The sequence below is a fragment of the Carcharodon carcharias genome, chromosome 29 (genome assembly GCF_017639515.1).
Source record: "Carcharodon carcharias isolate sCarCar2 chromosome 29, sCarCar2.pri, whole genome shotgun sequence".
NCBI classification, from domain to species: Eukaryota; Metazoa; Chordata; class Chondrichthyes; order Lamniformes; family Lamnidae; genus Carcharodon; species Carcharodon carcharias.
This window is the reverse complement of record NC_054495.1, coordinates 3,558,533-3,576,324: the sequence shown is the minus strand read 5'-3', so window position 1 is coordinate 3,576,324 and position 17,792 is coordinate 3,558,533. Positions and strand designations below refer to the sequence as shown.

At 49.2% G+C, this 17,792-nt stretch overlaps 1 protein-coding gene and 1 long non-coding RNA gene across 4 annotated transcripts in view; both read left to right on the top strand.

Annotated features, from left to right (window-relative positions):
• Window positions 1-8,089, top strand: part of LOC121270961 (apolipoprotein Eb-like) — a 9,588-nt gene extending 1,499 nt beyond the window's left edge. For both annotated transcript variants that reach the window (XM_041176636.1, XM_041176637.1), the window contains exons 3-4: window positions 4,808-4,958; window positions 6,663-8,089. In XM_041176636.1, the coding sequence (XP_041032570.1) occupies window positions 4,808-4,958; window positions 6,663-7,314 (803 nt within the window). In that variant the 3' untranslated portion in view covers window positions 7,315-8,089. The remainder of the gene's footprint in view (window positions 1-4,807; window positions 4,959-6,662) is intronic.
• A 3,189-nt stretch (window positions 8,090-11,278) lies between these two features.
• Window positions 11,279-17,417, top strand: LOC121271126. Of its 2 annotated transcripts, none has more exons than XR_005941677.1 (4): window positions 11,279-11,403; window positions 13,325-13,409; window positions 15,898-16,075; window positions 17,358-17,417. It is a non-coding gene; the product is annotated as an uncharacterized LOC121271126 (long non-coding RNA). The 2 variants fall into 2 exon arrangements; XR_005941678.1 differs by lacking the exon at window positions 11,279-11,403 and adding an exon at window positions 12,151-12,293.
• The last annotated feature ends 375 nt before the right edge of the window (window positions 17,418-17,792 follow it).

Below are 17,792 nucleotides of genomic sequence, written 5' to 3'. Positions count from 1 at the left end.
GTGAAATTGCCAGGAAGTTCTCAACCGTGACCTCGATTCTGTTCAATCAAGCAGAACATTACAAATACCACACTGTATTGTGTCTGTTAGCCCAGAGGTTGAATCCCTCCTCCTCCTCTGGATTCTGGACTCCCTGCTCAGTGCCGCCTACAATCACAGGGATGGAATTTGGGCTCAATACAGGGATGACTTGCTCCTACTCAGATTAACACCTCCAGCGATGGCTGAAATCTACCCCCCACCCCATCTCCTTGCACATTTCACTGTTAATCCAACAACCACCTGCATCTAGATGGTACCCTTAACATGGTCAAGAATTTCAAGATGCTTCATTGACACGAATTTGACCCCGAGGCACTTAAGGGGATATTAGGGACAGGCGACCAAAAGCTTGGTCAGAGAGAGAGGCTCGAGGGAGCGTTTTAAAGGACAAAAGAGAGGGAGCGAGAGAGAGCGGGAGAGAGAGGTGGAGAGGTTTAGGAAAGGAATTCCAGAGCTTAGGGCCCCAGGCAGCTGAAGGCATGGCTGCTAATGGTGGAGCGATGGGAACCGGGGGATGGTCAAGAGGCTGGAATTGGAGGAGAGCAGAGATCTCGGAGGGTTGTAGGGACTGGAGGAGGTCACAGAGATTGGGAGGGTTGTAGGTGCTGGAGGAGGTTACAGAGATTGGGAGGGTTGTAGGTGCTGGAGGAGTTACAGAGATAGGGAGGGTTGTAGGTGATGGAGGAGGTTACAGAGATAGGGAAGGTTGTAGGGGCTAGAGGAGGTTACAGAGATAGGGTGGGTTGTAGGGGCTGGAAGAAGTTACAGAGATAGAGAGGGTTGTAGGGGCTGGAGGAGGTTACAGAGATAGGGAGGGTTGTAGGTGATGGAGGAGGTTACAGAGATAGGGAGAGTTGTAGGGGGTGGAGGAGGTTACAGAGATAGGGAGGGTTGTAGGGGCTGGAGGAGGTTACAGAGATAGGGAGGGTTGTAGGGGCTGGAGGAGGTTACAGAGATTGGGAGGGTTGTAGGGGCTGGAGGAGGATACAGAGATAGGGAGGGTTGTAGGGGCTGGAGGAGGTTACAGAGATAGGGAGGATTGTAGGGGCTGGAGGAGGTTACAGAGATAGGGAGGATTGTAGGGGCTGGAGGAGGGAACAGAGATAGGGAGGGTTATAGGGGCTGGAGGAGGTTACAGAGATAGGGAGTAGGTGAGGAGAGATTTGAACACTATGATGAGAATGTTAAAATCCAGGCATTGCTGGACTGGGTGCTAACAGTAAGCACAGGGGCGATGGGTGAATGGGAGCTTGGTAAACATTAGGATATGGGGAAGCAGAGAGCTGGATGTATTAAATATTGTGAAATTATTAGCGCAGGCTGGCGAGGATTTTGAGGTAACTCCTGGCTGAACATTCCAGCTGCAATGTGTGTGGTTCTTGCATTGAGAAAATCTAAGCAGGTATTTACAATGCTTAAGACCCCTGATATAGGAGATAAGAGATGAAAGGCAGTGGAATGAATCCCATTGAAAAGATCTAGGACAGAGAGCCCACACGGCTGGCTGGTTTGTGTGGGAGTGTCACTCACTTACCCGGACAACATTCCCCTCCCCCGATTCTCATCGCTCCACCATTGGCAGCTGAGCCTTCAGCTGCCTGGGGCCCTGAGCTCTGGAACAACCCCACAACCTTTTCACTTCTTTCTCTCTCTCTCTCGTTCTCTCTCTCTCTCTCCCCTCCTTTAAAACACGCCTCTCAACCCAAATCTTTGACCAACCTATCCCTAATATCTCCTTATGTGGCTCGGGGTCAAATTTGGTTTGATCATTGTTCCTGTGAAGCTTCTTGGGACACTTTACCATGTTAAAGGCGCTATATAGATTTAAATTGTTATTGTTGAATTTTTGAAAAATCCCACACTAGGTATTTTAATCCAACCTGTCCAGTTTGTGGCTCTGCAACTGATGCTTTCTTTCTCCCTCCCCTTTCACCTATTTTTATTCCTTGACAATATATTTGGCTTTGTGTTGCCCGTGCACACTCCCGTCTCCAAAACTCGAGCGCAGGCTTTGGGCCTAACCCGCTGCCTCTGCTTCTCAATGAACCCTCCTGGCTCCTGGTTAACTCTCCCCGGTCTCTAACATTGGTTTATGGTGATTTGGCAAAATCCAGGGTCTGAATACAAAGCCCAGATCACCTGCCCCTCTTCATCCTCCCCCAGAATGCACCTCCCAGTATCCCCCCGCTGCCTGTCTCGTCCTCCCTGTCTCCCCTGCTCCCTCATAGCAGTCTCACCGCCCCTCTCGGTATACCCTCCCCACACCACAACACCGCTTTTCCCCTACCCATCCCGGTCTCCCCTCCCTCCATCCCTCCATCCTTCCCAGACTCACCACTCCTTGTCTCACCCCTGCTTTCTCCCCTCCCCCTCCAAGTCACCCCCACCGCTCCCTGTCTCTACCACTCCTCTCCTCTCAAACACCCTCCTGTCTCCCCTCTCCCGAACCTCTTTTTCTCCCTCCTCCAGCCTCCACACCCATCCCTATCAAGCCTCGCCCGGCACTCCCACTTCGCCATTTTCTAGCCCCCATCCCCTCCCGATCTCTCCAACCATTCCCAATCTCCCATCCCGCATCCTCCAGTCTCCCCTCCCCATCCCTGCCAACCCTCTCCACTCCACGTCTTTCCTCCTCCTCCCACCCTATTGCCTCTCCACCATTCTCCAAACCCCCAACCCTTCCCTATCCTGATGCACTTACCCCGTCCCTACCCACCCCAGATTCCGGTCCAAAGGCCCCTCCCCTACCCCACCATTCCCCCAACAGTACCTCCACCCCCAACCCCAGGATTGCTGCCCATAGACTCAACTCCAACCTACAATATCACTAGGCCTCTGGCACCTCCCTGTCTCCCTCAGACCACCTCCCACACACTCAATCTCCCTCACCCTCCCCCTCATTCCCCACCTCCTTCAGTCTCCCCTTCCCTTAGCCTGCGTCTCCCTCTGTCTTCCCTCCCAAAGCCTCCTCCCTACCTCACTCTCCTCTTCCTCATCCTTCCCCCACCCTCACTCTCCCTCCCCCTCAGCCTCTAATTGCCCTCAGACAACCCCCTTTCCCAGTATTCCCTACCAGTCCCCAGTTTTGACACAGCGAGTTGTTGTGATCTGGAAGGCGCTGCCTGAAAGGGCGGTGGAAGCAGATTGAATAGGAACTTTCAAAAGGAGGAATTGGATAAATACTTGAAGTGGAAAAATTTGCAGGGATGTGGGGGAGAGAGCAGTAAAGGGGAGTACGAATAATTGGATTGCTCTTTCAAAGATTTCACAATGGGCTGAATGACCTTGTCCTGTTCTCTGTGATTCTATGACCTTATCTGTTCCACTATCACCCCCTGTTGCTCACTGACTTACACTGGCTCCCAGCTTGGCAATGTCCCGGTTTTAAAATTCTCATCCTTGTTTTCAAATCCCTCCATGGACTCACCCCCTCCCTACCACTGTGACCTCTCCAGACTTTATAACCCTCCCTATCTCTGCAACTTCCTCCAGCCCATACAATCCTCCCTATCTCTGTAACTTCCTCCAGCCTCTACAACCCTCCCTATCTCTGTAACCTCCTCCAGCCCCTACAACCCTCCCTATCTCTGCAACTTCCTCCAGCCCCTACAACCCTCCCTATCTCTGTAACCTCCTCCAGCCCCTACAACACTCCCTATCTCTGTAACCTCCTCCAGCACCTACAACCCTCCCTATTTTTGTAACCTCCTCCAGCCCCTACAACCCTCCCTGTCTCTGTAACCTCCTCCAGCCCCTACAACTCTCCCTATCTCTGTAACCTCCTCCAGCCCCTACAACCCTCCCTATCTCTGCAACTTCCTCCAGCCCCTACAACCCTCCCTATCTCTGTAACCTCCTCCAGCCCCTACAACACTCCCTATCTCTGTAACCTCCTCCAGCACCTACAACCCTCCCTATTTTTGTAACCTCCTCCAGCCCCTACAACCCTCCCTATCTCTGTAACCTCCTCTAGCCCCTACAACCCTCCCTATCTCTGTAACCTCCTCCAGTCCCTACAACCCTCCCTATCTCTGTAACCTCCTCCAGCCCCTACAACCCTCCGAGATCTCTGCAGTCCTCCAATTCCGGCCTCTTGACCATCCCCCGATTCCCATCGCTCCACCATTGGCGGCCGTGCCTTCAGCTGCCTGGGGGCCCTCAGCTCTGGAATTCCCTCCTTAAACCTCTCCGCTCCTCCCCCCTACTCTCTCTCTCTCTCTCCTCCTTTAAGACACTCCATAAAAGCTCTTTCTTTGACTGAGCTGTTGGTCACTTGTCCCTTGATATCTCTTGACATGGGCCGGAGTCAAATGTGCACTCATGCAAAGTGCATCAGGACAACTAACGGTGCTATACAAACGCAATTGTTGGTAATAGTTTTCTGTTCATTGTGACTCACCCTCCCTAAGATGTGTCCGTCCACAAATGCCCCCTCCCCTTTTGCCAGCGATGGCCACTTAAGCGCTGGAGACCTGGTGACGATCACCAATAGTGACCCCTGGGCTAGGTTTTGCGGGTCAGAAGTCTCCACAGGGCCAACAGCAAAGTCTACCCCCCTCCGTCCACGGCGCCCCCATGAGCATTGCGATCACATTGCAACCTGGGAGGGGCGCCCGCTCCCCGATCGGCCTGACGTCACCGGCGATGGCGCAGGGAGGGGCCACCTTCGTGGGTATCTGCAGGGGTGGGGGGGAAGCCTCCCCTTCACACCTCCGCACGACGGGCGCCCGCTCGCTTAACCTGCCTCTGCTCCCTTTCCCCTCAGGGTCCCAGGCCACCTCACTGGAACAGGCCTCACCCAGGACAAAATGGGAGGCGGCCATCGAGAAGTTTTGGACGTTCAGCACCGAGCTGGCCCAGTCGACGCAGGGACTCGTGAAGCAAATCCGAAGCGCCGATCTGGACAAGCGACTGGAGTGAGTATATATCGCGCACGGCGACAGGGCTGGATCCATGGGGAGGCGCTGTGGCAGGGCTACACCGGGCCCCAAGAGATAGGCCTGCATTTCCCTAGTGCCTTCCACCACCTCAGGCCCTTCCGAAGCGCTTCACAGCCAATGAGGTACTTTGCTTGAAGTGAAGTTGCTGTTGTCATGGGCGAAACATGGCAACCAATTTGTGCACAGCAAGCTCCCGCATTCAGCAATGGCCCAGCTCATCCCTTTTATTAATAATCCTGGTTGAGGGACAAATACTGGCCCCAAGGCACTGGGGAGAACCTGCTCTTCTTCCAAATAGTGGCTGTGACGACTTTTACCTGACAGAAGTAACCTCAGTTTAATGTCTCATCCAAATGATGGCACATCCAGCCATAGAGCGCTCCCTCAGTACTGACCCAGCGACAGTGCAGCACTCCCTCAGTATTGACCCTCTGACAGTGCAGCACTCCCTCAGTACTGACACTCCGACAGTGGAGCACTCCCTCAGTACCAACCCTCCGACAGTGCAGCACTCCCTCAGTACTGACCCTCCGACAGTGCAGCACTCGCTCAGTACTGACACTCTGACAGTGCAGCACTCCCTCATTACTGACCCTCTGACAATGCAGCACTCCCTCAGTACTGACCCTCCGACAGTGCAGCACTCCCTCAGCACTGACCCTCTGACAGTGCAGCACTCTCTCAGTTCTGACCCTCTGACAGTGCAGCACTCCCTCAGTACTGACTCTCTGACAGTGCAGCACTCCCGCAGTACTGACCCTCGGACAGTGCAGCACTCCCTCAGTACTGACCCTCCGACAGTGCAGCACTCCCTCAGTACTGACCCTCCATCAGTGCAGCACTCCCTCAGTAGTGACCCTTCAACAGTGCAGCACTCCCCCAGTACTGACCCTCTGACAGTGCTGCACTCCCTCAGTACTGACCCTCCGACAGTGCAGCACTCCCTCAGTACTGACCCTCTGACAGTGCAGCACTCCCTCAGTACTGACCCTCGGATAGTGCAGCACTCCCTCAGTACTGATCCTCTGACAGTGCATGACTCCCTCAGTACTGACCCTCTGACAGTGCAGCACTCCCTCAGTACTGACCCTCTGACAGTGCAGCATTCCCTCAGTACTGACCCTCCGACAGTGCAGCACTCCTTCAGTAGTGACCCTCCGACAGTGCAGCACTCCCTCAGTACTGACCCTCCGACAGTGTAGCACTCCCTCAGGACTGACCCTCCGACAGTGCAGCACTCCCTCAGTACTGACCCTCCGACAGTGCAGCACTCCCTCATTACTGACCCTCTGACAGTGCAGCACTCGCTCAGTACTGACCCTCTGACAGTGCAGCACTCCTTCAGTAGTGACCCTCCGACAGTGCAGCACTCCCTCAGTACTGACCCTCTGACAGTGCAGCACTCGCTCAGTACTGACCTTCTGACAGTGCAGCACTCCTTCAGTAGTGACCCTCTGACAGTGCAGCACTCCCTCAGTACTGACCCTCCGACAGTGCAGCACTCCCTCAGTACTGACCCTCTGACAGTGCAGCACTCCCTCAGTACTGACCCTCCGAATCTGCCTGTTTGCCTTGGTGCGAATTCTGGATTGGCCTTTGCTGTGAGGCGCCCTGGGAGATATTTTTCGCCTGACCGAATGAACGGTTTTTATTAATGAGTTTGTCTCTCCCCCTTCCCAGGAACCTGATCTCGGACTGTTTGACCGAGCTGAACAAATCAACGTCCGGCCTGCAAGCCCAACTGGGACCCTACGCTGACCGCTTCAGCTCGGACATGGACGAAGTCAGAGAGCGCCTCAACCGTGACCTCGCCTCGATGCGTTCCATGCTGGTGACCTACAACGAGGAAGTCAACCTGATGGTCAAGCAGAACGTGGACGATGTGCACCGGACCCTGGCCCTCTACCTGCGCAAGTACCGCAAGCGGCTGAACAGGGACCAGGCCACCATCAGGAGCAAGTTCCACGAGTACACAGAGATGCTCCGGAACAAGAGGGAGCGCACGCTGAGCGAGCTCCATGCCATGGCGGCTCCCTTTGCCACCTCCATGGGAGAGAAGGTCCAAGAGCACTTCCAGGACATCCAGGAGTCCCTGGCCCAGAAGGCGAAGGAGGTGAGGTCCAAGGCTGAGGAGCTGCAGGAGCACCTCGCGGATAACACCGAGGACCTCCGAGCCTCCCTCCGCCAAAAGATGGAGGAACTCGGCATCTGGTTCGAGACCGAGGCCCAGCAGATCTCTCAGCGTTTCAGTGACCTCCTCGATTACCTCCAGCGGCAAGTGGGCAGCACTGAGAGTGCTGAGACAACTCAGCAAGAGCCGGCCCAACCTTAAACCTTTAACCTCTCACCTCTCCCTCAGCCACTGAGTGACAATCCCAGCATCCTCGTCTTCCCTTTCACATCCCCCTCCCCCAACACACCCCTGCTTAGACTACGCTCATGATTTTCCTGGTGGGAATACACATGGCTCTCCCTGTTCGGACACACTTGTTTGCACCCTTCAATGGTCACACTTGTATTGAATTGACAAGCATGTGGTCTCACTAAGGTTTAAGCTTAAGAGTCTTTCGGTCGTGGGTTCCTGCTCATGAATATTTACAGTCTGATCATTCCACTTTAAGACAAATGCAGATAGAAGCTTAGAACAAAAGTATTGAGCTATCCCTGAGGGGAGGGACAATTTCCTTCTCTCGTTCTGTGTTAACAGCACCGTAACCACAACAAGCCGTTTTCCCTCGCTCATTCTGAGTTAACAGCAATGTAAATACAACGGGAAGATTTCCCCCTCCCTTATTTTCAGTGATTTCTGTTTGAATGTGTTTACAATGTTGTTACTATGAGTGAAATGACATGCTGTCTTCTGTGCAGGTCTCTCCTCAGTATTAACAGCAAGAACTGAACAGGGTAGAAGGGCTATGCTCTCCATTCTCGAATCCTTCACTTTAGGATCAAATTGATTAACTGGGATGAATTTATCTTGTTCTGGGTGCTTCCTATTTATCAATTTTCTGAAATCTTGCTGTAACATTGCTGCTTAGGTGATAACAGGACCACAATATTGTTTATGGTCACTTAACTAACTCAATAAAGAATTCTTTTTGAATGCTGCTTGTTTCTGGTCCTCTGTTATTCGCACATTGCACATTCTGAATAACTCACAATCCAGTCTTAGCCAGTGTCTTGATGCAGTGTCCACCTCCTGAATAACCCAGCCAGTGTCTCGATGCAGTGTCCACATCCTGAATACCCCAGCCAGTGCCTCGATGCAGTGTCCACATCCTGAATACCCCAGCCAGTGCCTCGATGCAGTGCCCACATCCTGAATAACCCAGCCAGTGTCTCGATGCAGTGTCCACATCCTGAATAACCCAGCCAGTGCCTCGATGCAGTGTCCACATCCTGAATAACCCAGCCAGTGTCGCAGTGCAGTGTCCACATTCAGTGATTATAACATGATTGAATTTTACATTCATTTTGAGAAAGAGATGAGTGCATCTAAAACTAGTGTTTTAAACTTAGACAAGGGCAACTGTGAGGACACGAAAGCGGAGCTGGCTAATGTGAACTGGCCTGATGTGAAAGGATAGGTCAATAGAAGTTCAGTGGTAGACACTTAAAGGCATATTTCAGAATACACAGAGTATATATATTCCGATGAGAAAGAAAAATTCCAAGGGAATGGCCCACCATCTGTAGTTAACTAAAAAAGTTAAAGACTGTGTTAAACTTAGAGAAAAAGCATATAATTACGCAAAGGCAGCTGGCTCACCAGAAGATGGGAAAGAATATAAAGAGCAGCAAAGAATGACAATAAGATTAATAAGAGAAAAATTAGAGTGTGAGAGAAAGCTAGCTAATAATATAAAGATGGATAGTAAGAGTTCCTATAGATATTTAAATAAGAAAAGAGTTAACAAAGCGAGAATTGGTCCGATAGAGAGTGAGTCTGGGGGATTGATGATGGAAACTAGGGAGATGGAGGGTGAATTAACAGGTATTTTGCTTCAGTCTTCACTATAGAGGACACAAGTAACATCTTGGAAATAGCTGCAGATCAGGAAATGGGAAGGAGAGAGGAAGTCGGGAAAATTACAATCACCAAGGAAGTGTTATTGAGCAAATTGTTGGAGCTGCAGGCTGATTAATCCCCAGGTCTAGATGGACTTCACCCTAACGTCTTGAAAGAAGTGAGATAGGTGATGCATTGGTTTTAATTTTCCAAAATTCCCTAGATTCAGGGACGGTTCAATTAAATTGGAAAATAGCTAATATAACTCCTTTATTCAAAAAGGAAGAGAGACAGGAAGCAGGAAACTATAGGCCAGTTAGCTTAACATCTGACATAGAGAAAATGTTAGGAGCTATTATTAAAGATGTTATAGCAGGGCACTTAGAAAAATTCAAGGCAATTGGGCAGAGTCAACATGGTTTTGTGAAAGGGAAATCACGTTTAACCAATTTATTGGCGTACTTTGAAGGAGTCGCATGTGCTGTGGATAAGGACAGGTGGGTGTACTGTACTTAAGATTTCCAGAAGGCATTTGATAATGTGTCATATCGAAGGTTATTGTGGAAGATAAAAGCTCATGGTAAGGGGTATAACATGTTGGCATGGATAAAAGATTGGCTAGCTAACAGGAAGCAGAGAGTTAGCATAAATGGGTCTTTTTCTGGTTGGCAGGATGTGATGAGTGGTGTGCGACAGGGATCAGTGCTAGGACCTCAACTTTTTACAATTCATATAAATGATTTGGATGAAGGGACGGAAGGAATGGTTGCTAAATTTACTGACAACACAAAGATAGGTAGGAAAGTAAATTGTGAAGAGGGCATAAGGAGGTTACAAAGTGACATAGATTGGTTAAGTGTTTGGGAAAAGATCTGGCAAATGGAGTGTAATGTGGACAAATATAAAATTGTTCATTGTGGCAGGGAGAATAAAAAAGAAGCTTATTATCTAAATTGTGAGAGATTGCAGAGCTCTGAGATTCAGAGGGACTGGGAGTCCTAGTGCATGAATCACAAAAGGTTAGTGTGCAGGTACAGCAGGTAATTAGGAAGCTAATAGAATGTTATTGTTTATTGTGAGGGGAACTGATTAAAAAGTAGAGAGGTTATGCTTCAGTTGTACAGGACACTGGTGAGACCACATCTGGGGCATTGCATACAGTACTGGCCTCCTTAATTAAAGAAAGATGTAAATGTGTTAGAAACAGAAAAGCAGCACCCTCAGCACTGACCCTCTGACAGTGCAGCACACCTTCAGTACTGACCCACCGACAGTGCTGCACTCCCTCATTGCTGACCCTCCGACAGTGCTGCACTCCCTCATTACTCACCCTCTGACAGTGCTGCACTCCCTCAGTACTGACCCTCCAACAGTACAGCATTCCCTTAGCACTGACCCTCTGACAGTGCAGCACACCCTAAGTACTGACCCTCTGACAGTGCTGCATTCCCTCAGTACTGACCCTCTGACAGTGCAGCATTCCTTCCGTACTGACCTTCTAACAGTACTGACCCTGCGACAGTGCAGCACTCCCTCAGTGCTGACCTTCTGACAGTGCAGCACTCCCTCAGTCCTGACTCTCCGACAGTGCAGCTTTCCCTCAGTACTGACTCTCTGACAGTGCAGTGCTCACTCAGTACTGACTCTCTGACAGTGCAGCACTTCCTCAGTACTGACCCTCTGACAGTGCAGCACTCCCTCAGTACTGACCCTCTGACAGTGCAGCACTCCCTCAGTACTGACTCTCTGACAGTGCAGCACTCCCTCAGTACTGACCCTCTGACAGTGCTGCACTCCCTCAGTACTGACCCTCTGACAGTGCAGCACTCCCTCAGTACTGACCCTCTGATAGTGTTGACTCCCTCAGTCCTTGCACTGCCAATATTCCCTGGATTATAGTTGCCATTTCAGGAGTGTGATTTGTTCACGTGCCCTACTGTCTCAGAGGTGAGGGCATCACCCTCTGGAACATTTCAACATGTTTAATGACCCTTGTCCACAATCTGACATGGGTGTTGGTGTTGCCTGCTCTGAGACCGGACTCTGGAGAATTTTACTTAATGCAGAGTGATGATTAAAGTTGAATGAAGCTCTCTGTGAACAGCAGTTCCTGACTCACTGTGATTGAGAAACCTAGTGGAGGATTATTTCACACTGTCTGGGGATAGGCGTTCCACCCTATGTACCTTTACATTAAATTGGAGGTAATTATTATCAAAAACTTAGTACCTTCGCTCTTACCAGGTAAGTGTTTCATGTGAATCTGAAACCTTTACTTTGCTGAGACAGTTGATGAGAGAGAATGTTCTCGATTGGTCAAACAGTCCAAGTTCTGTTGAAGGGTCATGAGGACTCGAAACGTCAACTCTTTTCTTCTCCGCCGATGCTGCCAGACCTGCTGAGTTTTTCCAGGTAATTCTGTTTTTGTTTTGGATTTCCAGCACCGCAGTTTTTTGTTTTTATCCCTATGAATCCTTGTTGATAATGATCATTAATTTACAGACAGTAGGTGGCAGCCATGGTTTATTGTTGTCCATGACTCACTGACTCAATTCACTTTGTTTTCTCTCTCAATTTCTCTTTCATTTCCTTGTTCCATTTTTCTATCTCCTTTTGTCTCTCTTCCTCTCTGTCTTCCTTTTCCTCTTCCTCTCTTTCCCTCTCCTTTCTCTCTGTCTCGCTCTTTACCTCATCCTGTCTTTCCATCTCTTTTGCTTTATCTCTTTCTTTCCCTCTATTTCTCTCCCCCTCTCCTTTTTTATACCTCTCCCTGCCTTTCTCCCTTTCTCCCTTTGTCTTACTCTCTTTCTCTTCCCCTCCCTGTCTTTCTATCTCTCTTTCTCCCTCTTTTTATCTCCAACTCTCCCACTCACTCCCTTTCTTATTTTATTCTCGCTCTTTTCCCTTTCATTCTTTCCTTTCTCTTTATCTTTCCCTCTCTCTTCGCTCTCTCTCAGCTCCTTCCTTCTCTCACTCAGCACTGCCTCCTCCAGTCCGAAGCGGGTGACAAACTCGGACAAGCGGGGTTGCTTTCCGACACCCCTGCTTCGCGGATCTCCCTCTTTCTGCAGAAACCTCTGGGTGATGGGGTGACAGTGGTGCAATGGTGATGTCACCGGGCCAGTAATCAAGAGACCCAGGCTCATGCTCTGGGGACAAGGGTCCAAATGCCACCAGGGCAGCCGGTGGAATTTAAATTCAATTAATAAATCAGGAATTGAAAACCAGTCTCAGTGACAGAGACCCTGAAACTATCATCGATTGTTGCAAAAACACATCTGGGTCACTAATGTCCCTTTAGGGTAGGAAATCTGCTGTCCTAACCTGGTCTGGCCTACACGTGACTCCAGACACACAGCGATGTGGCTGATTCTTAATTGCCCTCTGAAATGGCCAAACAAGCCACTCAGTTCAAGGGTAATTAGGGACGGGTATCAAATGCTGGTCTCACCAGCAGTTCCCACGTTCCAAAACGACATAACAAACCTGGCAAGGGGAGTTGGTGCCCTGAACACCACTGGCCCAACCCCAACCCCACACCTTATTCACCAGGCAGCCAATCTCCAGTTGTGAACATGCTAATTCACTGTGGGAATGGCTGGAGGAGAGCATGATGGGGCATCAGTGGGCAAGAGGCTACACGGCTGCCTCTGTTAGTTGGTGGTGGATGGATTGAATGTTGAAGGTGGTGGACGGGGTGACCTTCAAGTGGCCCCGATTGTTGTCCAGTGTCTTGAGTGTTGTGGGAGCTGCGCTGATCCAGGCAAGTGGGGAGTATCCCATCACAGTCCTGACTTGTGCCTTGTAGATGGTGGACAGGCTTTGGGGAGTCAGGAGGTGAGTTACTCACCGCAGGATTCCCAGCCTCTGACCTGACTGAAGAGAAAAGAAGTGCTGGAGCATTTCATAATCAATCATCTCTGTATTGTGTGAATTTGTATTTATTTCGGAGTGATGTGATGCTGAGAGTCTGCTCCCCCTTCCCCTCCCACTTCTGTTTTCCCAGCCGGAGAGTCCAAATCTAGGCCGAGGGGTCGGGGGTCACAGTCTCAGGATAAGGGGTTGGCCTTTTTGGATTGAGATGAGGAGAAATGTCTTCATTCGGAGGGTTGTGAATCTTTGGAATTCTCTACCCCAGAGAGCTGTGGACGCTCCATCACTAAGTTCACTCAAGACTCAGGTCAATAGATTTTTGGGCACGAAAGGATAGAGCGGGAAAGTGGGGTTGAGGTAGAAGATCAGCCATGTTGTTATTGAATGGGGGAGTAGGCACGAGGGGCTGAATGGCCTCCTTCAGCTCCTATTTCTTATATTCTTATGCTTTAATGTCCAGATCAACAGCAGCTGAACCCCATCAGAAATGAAATTCCGAGTCTATGGAATCTCCATGGTCCTTCTCACCCTCTTGGTTGTCACAGGTCAGTATCCAAAGGTAAAAGACTGAAAGTCAGGGAACCTTCATCAGCAACTTTCACATAATGTTCCTCACTATTAATGACCATCAAGCGGCAGAAATTACTTCTGGGAATAACTGAGGAAGGACTGAGAGAGAGAGACAGATTGAGAAAGAGAGAGGGGGTGTGGAGAGGTTTAGGGTGGGAACTCCAGAGCTCAGGGCCCCAGGCAGCTGAAGGCACAGCCGCCAATGGTGGAGGGATGGGAATCTGGGGATGGTCAAGAGGCCGGAATTGGAGGAGAGCAGAGATCTCAGAGGGTTGAAGGGGCTGGAGGAGGATACAGAGATAGGGAGGGTTGTGGGGGGCTGGGGGATGTTACAGAGATGGGGAGTGGCAGAATCCACAGGGAAATTTGAAAATAAGAATGTAAGAATGTTAAAATCGAGGTGCTGCAGGAGTGGGAGCCAATGTTGGTCAGGGGGTAACAGAGGGTGATGGGCTCAGGGGGATCTGGGAGTCCTGGTACATGAAGCAAAACGTTAGTATTCCGGTACAGCAAGTGATTAGGAATGCCGATGGAACGATGGTGTTTACTGCATGGGGAACAGAGTATTAAAGCCGGGAGGTTTTTCTACAGTTTGACAGGGCCTTAGTTAGACTACAATTGGAGGACTGAATTGTGGTCTGCTTAAGAAAGGACATAATTGCATCAGGAACTCAGAGAAAGTTCACTTGACTGATTCCTGGGATGAGGGGATTATCCTATGAGGAAAGCTTGGACAGGCTGGGCCTGTATCCATTGGAGTTTAGAAGGATGAGAGGTGATCTTATTGTGACAGATAAGATTCTGAGGGGACTTGACAGGGTGGATGCTGAGAGCATGTTTCCCCTTGTCTCCTTCCTTAAATCAGGAGAGCAAAACTGTATATCGTACTCGAGGCGTGGTCTCACCAACACCCTGTAGATCTGAAACAAAACATCCTACTTTTATATCCCATTCCCCTTGCAATAAACAACAACATTGCATTTGCCTTCCCAGTCACCTGCTGTACCTGCAGACTAACGTTTAGTGATTCATGTAGCAGGTCACCCAGATCCCTCTGTACCTCAGAGTTCTGCCATCTCTCTCTATTTAAATAATTTGCTGTTTTTCTACTCTTCCTGCCAAAGTGGTCACTTTCACATTTTCCCATGCTGTCCTCCATCTGCTAAATATTTTACCCACCCACTTACCCTGTCTATATTCCTTAGCAGACTCCTTCGGTCCTCTTCAAAACTTACATTCCTTGCAATCTTTGTGTCATCAGCAAATTTAGCAATGATTCCTTTGGTCCCTTGATCCAGATTATTGTTATAAATTGTAAGTATCTGCGGCCCCAGCACTGATCCCTGAGGAACTCCACTTGTCACAACCTGCCAACCTGAAAAAAGCTCATTTATGCCTACTCTCTGTTTCCTGTTAGCTAACCAATCCTCTATCCATGTTAATATGTTACCCCCACTACACCATGAGCCCTTACATTGTGCAATAACCTTTGATGTGGCCCGTTATCAAATGCTTCTGGGAATCGAAGTACCCCACATCCACATGTTCCCCTTTATCCACGTTGCTAGTTAAGTCCCCAAAGAACTCTAATAAATTAGTCAAATATGATTTCCCTTTCATAAAACCATGTTGACTCTGCCTGATTGGATTGAGGTTTAGACTCCACGCACAATCTCTTGCCACAGGCACTGTGGCAAATGTCCTCCTCGCTCCGAGAGACTGCTAGACAGACAGATAGAGAAGGATAGATAAAGCTCTGGTTAGACCTACATCTGGAATAACTGTGTTCAATTCTGGGCACCGCACCTCAGGAAGGAGAGACTGGCCTTAGAGGGGGTGCAGCACAGATTCACCAAAATGATACCTGGGTCTGAAAGAGTTAAATTCCACGGACAGGTCACACATCCTAGGCTTGTATTGCTTATAGTCTATAAGATTAAGGGGTGGCCTAATCAAGGGGTTTAAGGTGATTAAAGGATTCAATGGGATCGATAGAGAGAAAATGTTATCTCTGGTGGAGGTGAGTCCAGGATAAAGGGGCAGAGACTTCAAATTGGAGCGAGGCCGTTCATGGGGTGATGTCAGGAAGCACTTCTTCACACAAAGGGCAGGGGGAACCTGGAACACACTCCCCCCTCCACGAGGGGGGAGGGGGTCAGTTGAAAATTTCAAAACTGAGATTGATAGAGTTTTGTTGGATGAGGGGATTCAGGGTTACGGAGCTGAGCCGGGTAGATGGAGTTAAGTTACAGATCAGCCACGATCTAATCGAATGGTGGAGCAGGTTTGACGGGTTGGATGTAACAGGCCCTTGTTACAGGAATGGGACAATTGCAGGATCTAAGAGTGTGAAATGGAATGATTACAGGAAGCTGATGGTGTTGTTAGCTGGACTGTTACAGAGGCTGACTGACTGTGTGTGTGTGTGTGTGTGTGTGTGTGTGTGTGTGTGTGTTCCTGCAGAAACTGTCTCCAACCATCAAGAATCAGAGAGTGAGGGGCCTCCTCCTGAGGATGATGCTACACTGATCTTCTTGGAGAAGATGGCAGAGAATGGGAAGAGATGAGCAGATCAGGCGATCGGTACAGTACTGGAGTTACTGAACGACAGCAACAAGCAGAAGATCAAACACCTCGCCAAGTAAGGACAATGGCCAACAGAAGCCTACATTTATATAGCACCTTTAACAATTGGATGGGAGAGTGTGAGGGACACACAGACTCAACAGATCTTAGATAGACAATCAGAGAGCTTAGAATGGAGATGGGCCCTTTCTCTATTCCCCATGTCGCACACTCTCTCTTCCACTGCCACTCACTCTCAAACCATCTCACTCCCTTTCACATTGTCAATCTCTCCCACCTTACTGTCTCTCTAATTTATCCTCCTCTCTCTCCCTGTATCTTTGTCTCTCTCTGTCTGCTTTCATTATTTTTTAGATGTCTTTTTCTCCTCCTTTCTCTCCCCTGCTCAGTCTCTGTCTCTCCTGCTCACACAAACTCACACACTGTCTCTCTCTTTCTCTCTCTCTCTGTCACTCTCCCTTCCATCTCTCCTACTCATTCTTTCACATTGTTTTCTTTACTGTCTGTCTCTCTATCTCTCTCAGGTTTTGTCACTATTTCTCTCATAGTCGCTCTGACTTCTACTTTCTCTTGTAGTATAAGGGCTTTTGGCAGGCCAAGTGTTAGTGTGGGACAGGAGAACAGTACCACCCACTGTATGATGTATAGAGTCACATGATAGTGGATTGCACATAGTAGTCTAGTAGTAGCCAGCATGGAGATAGTACCTAGTCAGGGCTGTACCTTGGAGATGTCCATAGTTCTGAATTGTTAATAAACACTTAAATGTTCAATCACACAAGACTCCAGACCTCTTAGTGAGACACTGAACAACCGCTTACAACAGATTTCACTGCCTCTCATTCTCTCTCTCTTTTACTGTCTCTCTACACTACCACTCACTGTTTCTCTAGCTCACCCTCTCCCTGTCACGGTCTCTCTCTCTCTCCCCTCTGTCTCACTCTTCCATTTCTCACACACTCTAAGTCTCTCACTCCCTCTCATACTGACTCTCTCACTCTCCCTCTCTCAGCCTTCAGAGTCTATTTATTATGTGTTTTTAGGAACTACAGCAAAAGGAACTCATGGGTGAAATTACAGCAAAGTCTCTTGACAAAAGCAGGGCAATTTCACCAGAAAGTACAGTCAGTGGAGGATAGCTGCACAACACAAAATGAGTGTAAAATAATTTGCCGCTCACTGGCAGTGATACAGATTCCAAGTATGATTGGCAGGGGAATTAACCAATGATCTCCATTCAGGGAGGGGCCTGTGGTGTCCTGAAACACACCTCTAAAATAGTTTACAGGGGAGATTTGCAACAATGTGCTAACAAGCTTCTCGTTCCTTTAATTCAGGGACCTATGGGATAAAGCAGCAAAAACCCTCAAAGAGGTGCTTGAGGGATCAACCAGTGCAAGGACCTGCCTGAGAATTGCCAGCCCCTCACCTTTGACCCTGCAAAGCCTGGCAATGCATAATCACATTTAGCAGGGAACCACAAAATTACACCAGGCGCTAGAACACCCACCCATGTGACTTTCAACCACAACGTCCCAAGTGAATGCACAGAGACCTCTGTCCAAAATGTCGGTGTTATATATTTTATATGTTTAATTTGTCTCAGAGCTATGCAGAGATGACATCACTTTCCCAGTGTGCAACAAGCTTACTGACAAGAGTTTGTAAGTATCTCTGCAATCACAGAATGTCCCCACTCGTGCTTACAGCTCAGCTTCTAGTAGCTTCTGTGATGTCTGTTTGCTTCCCTGTGAGTTCACACCCAGATTAAT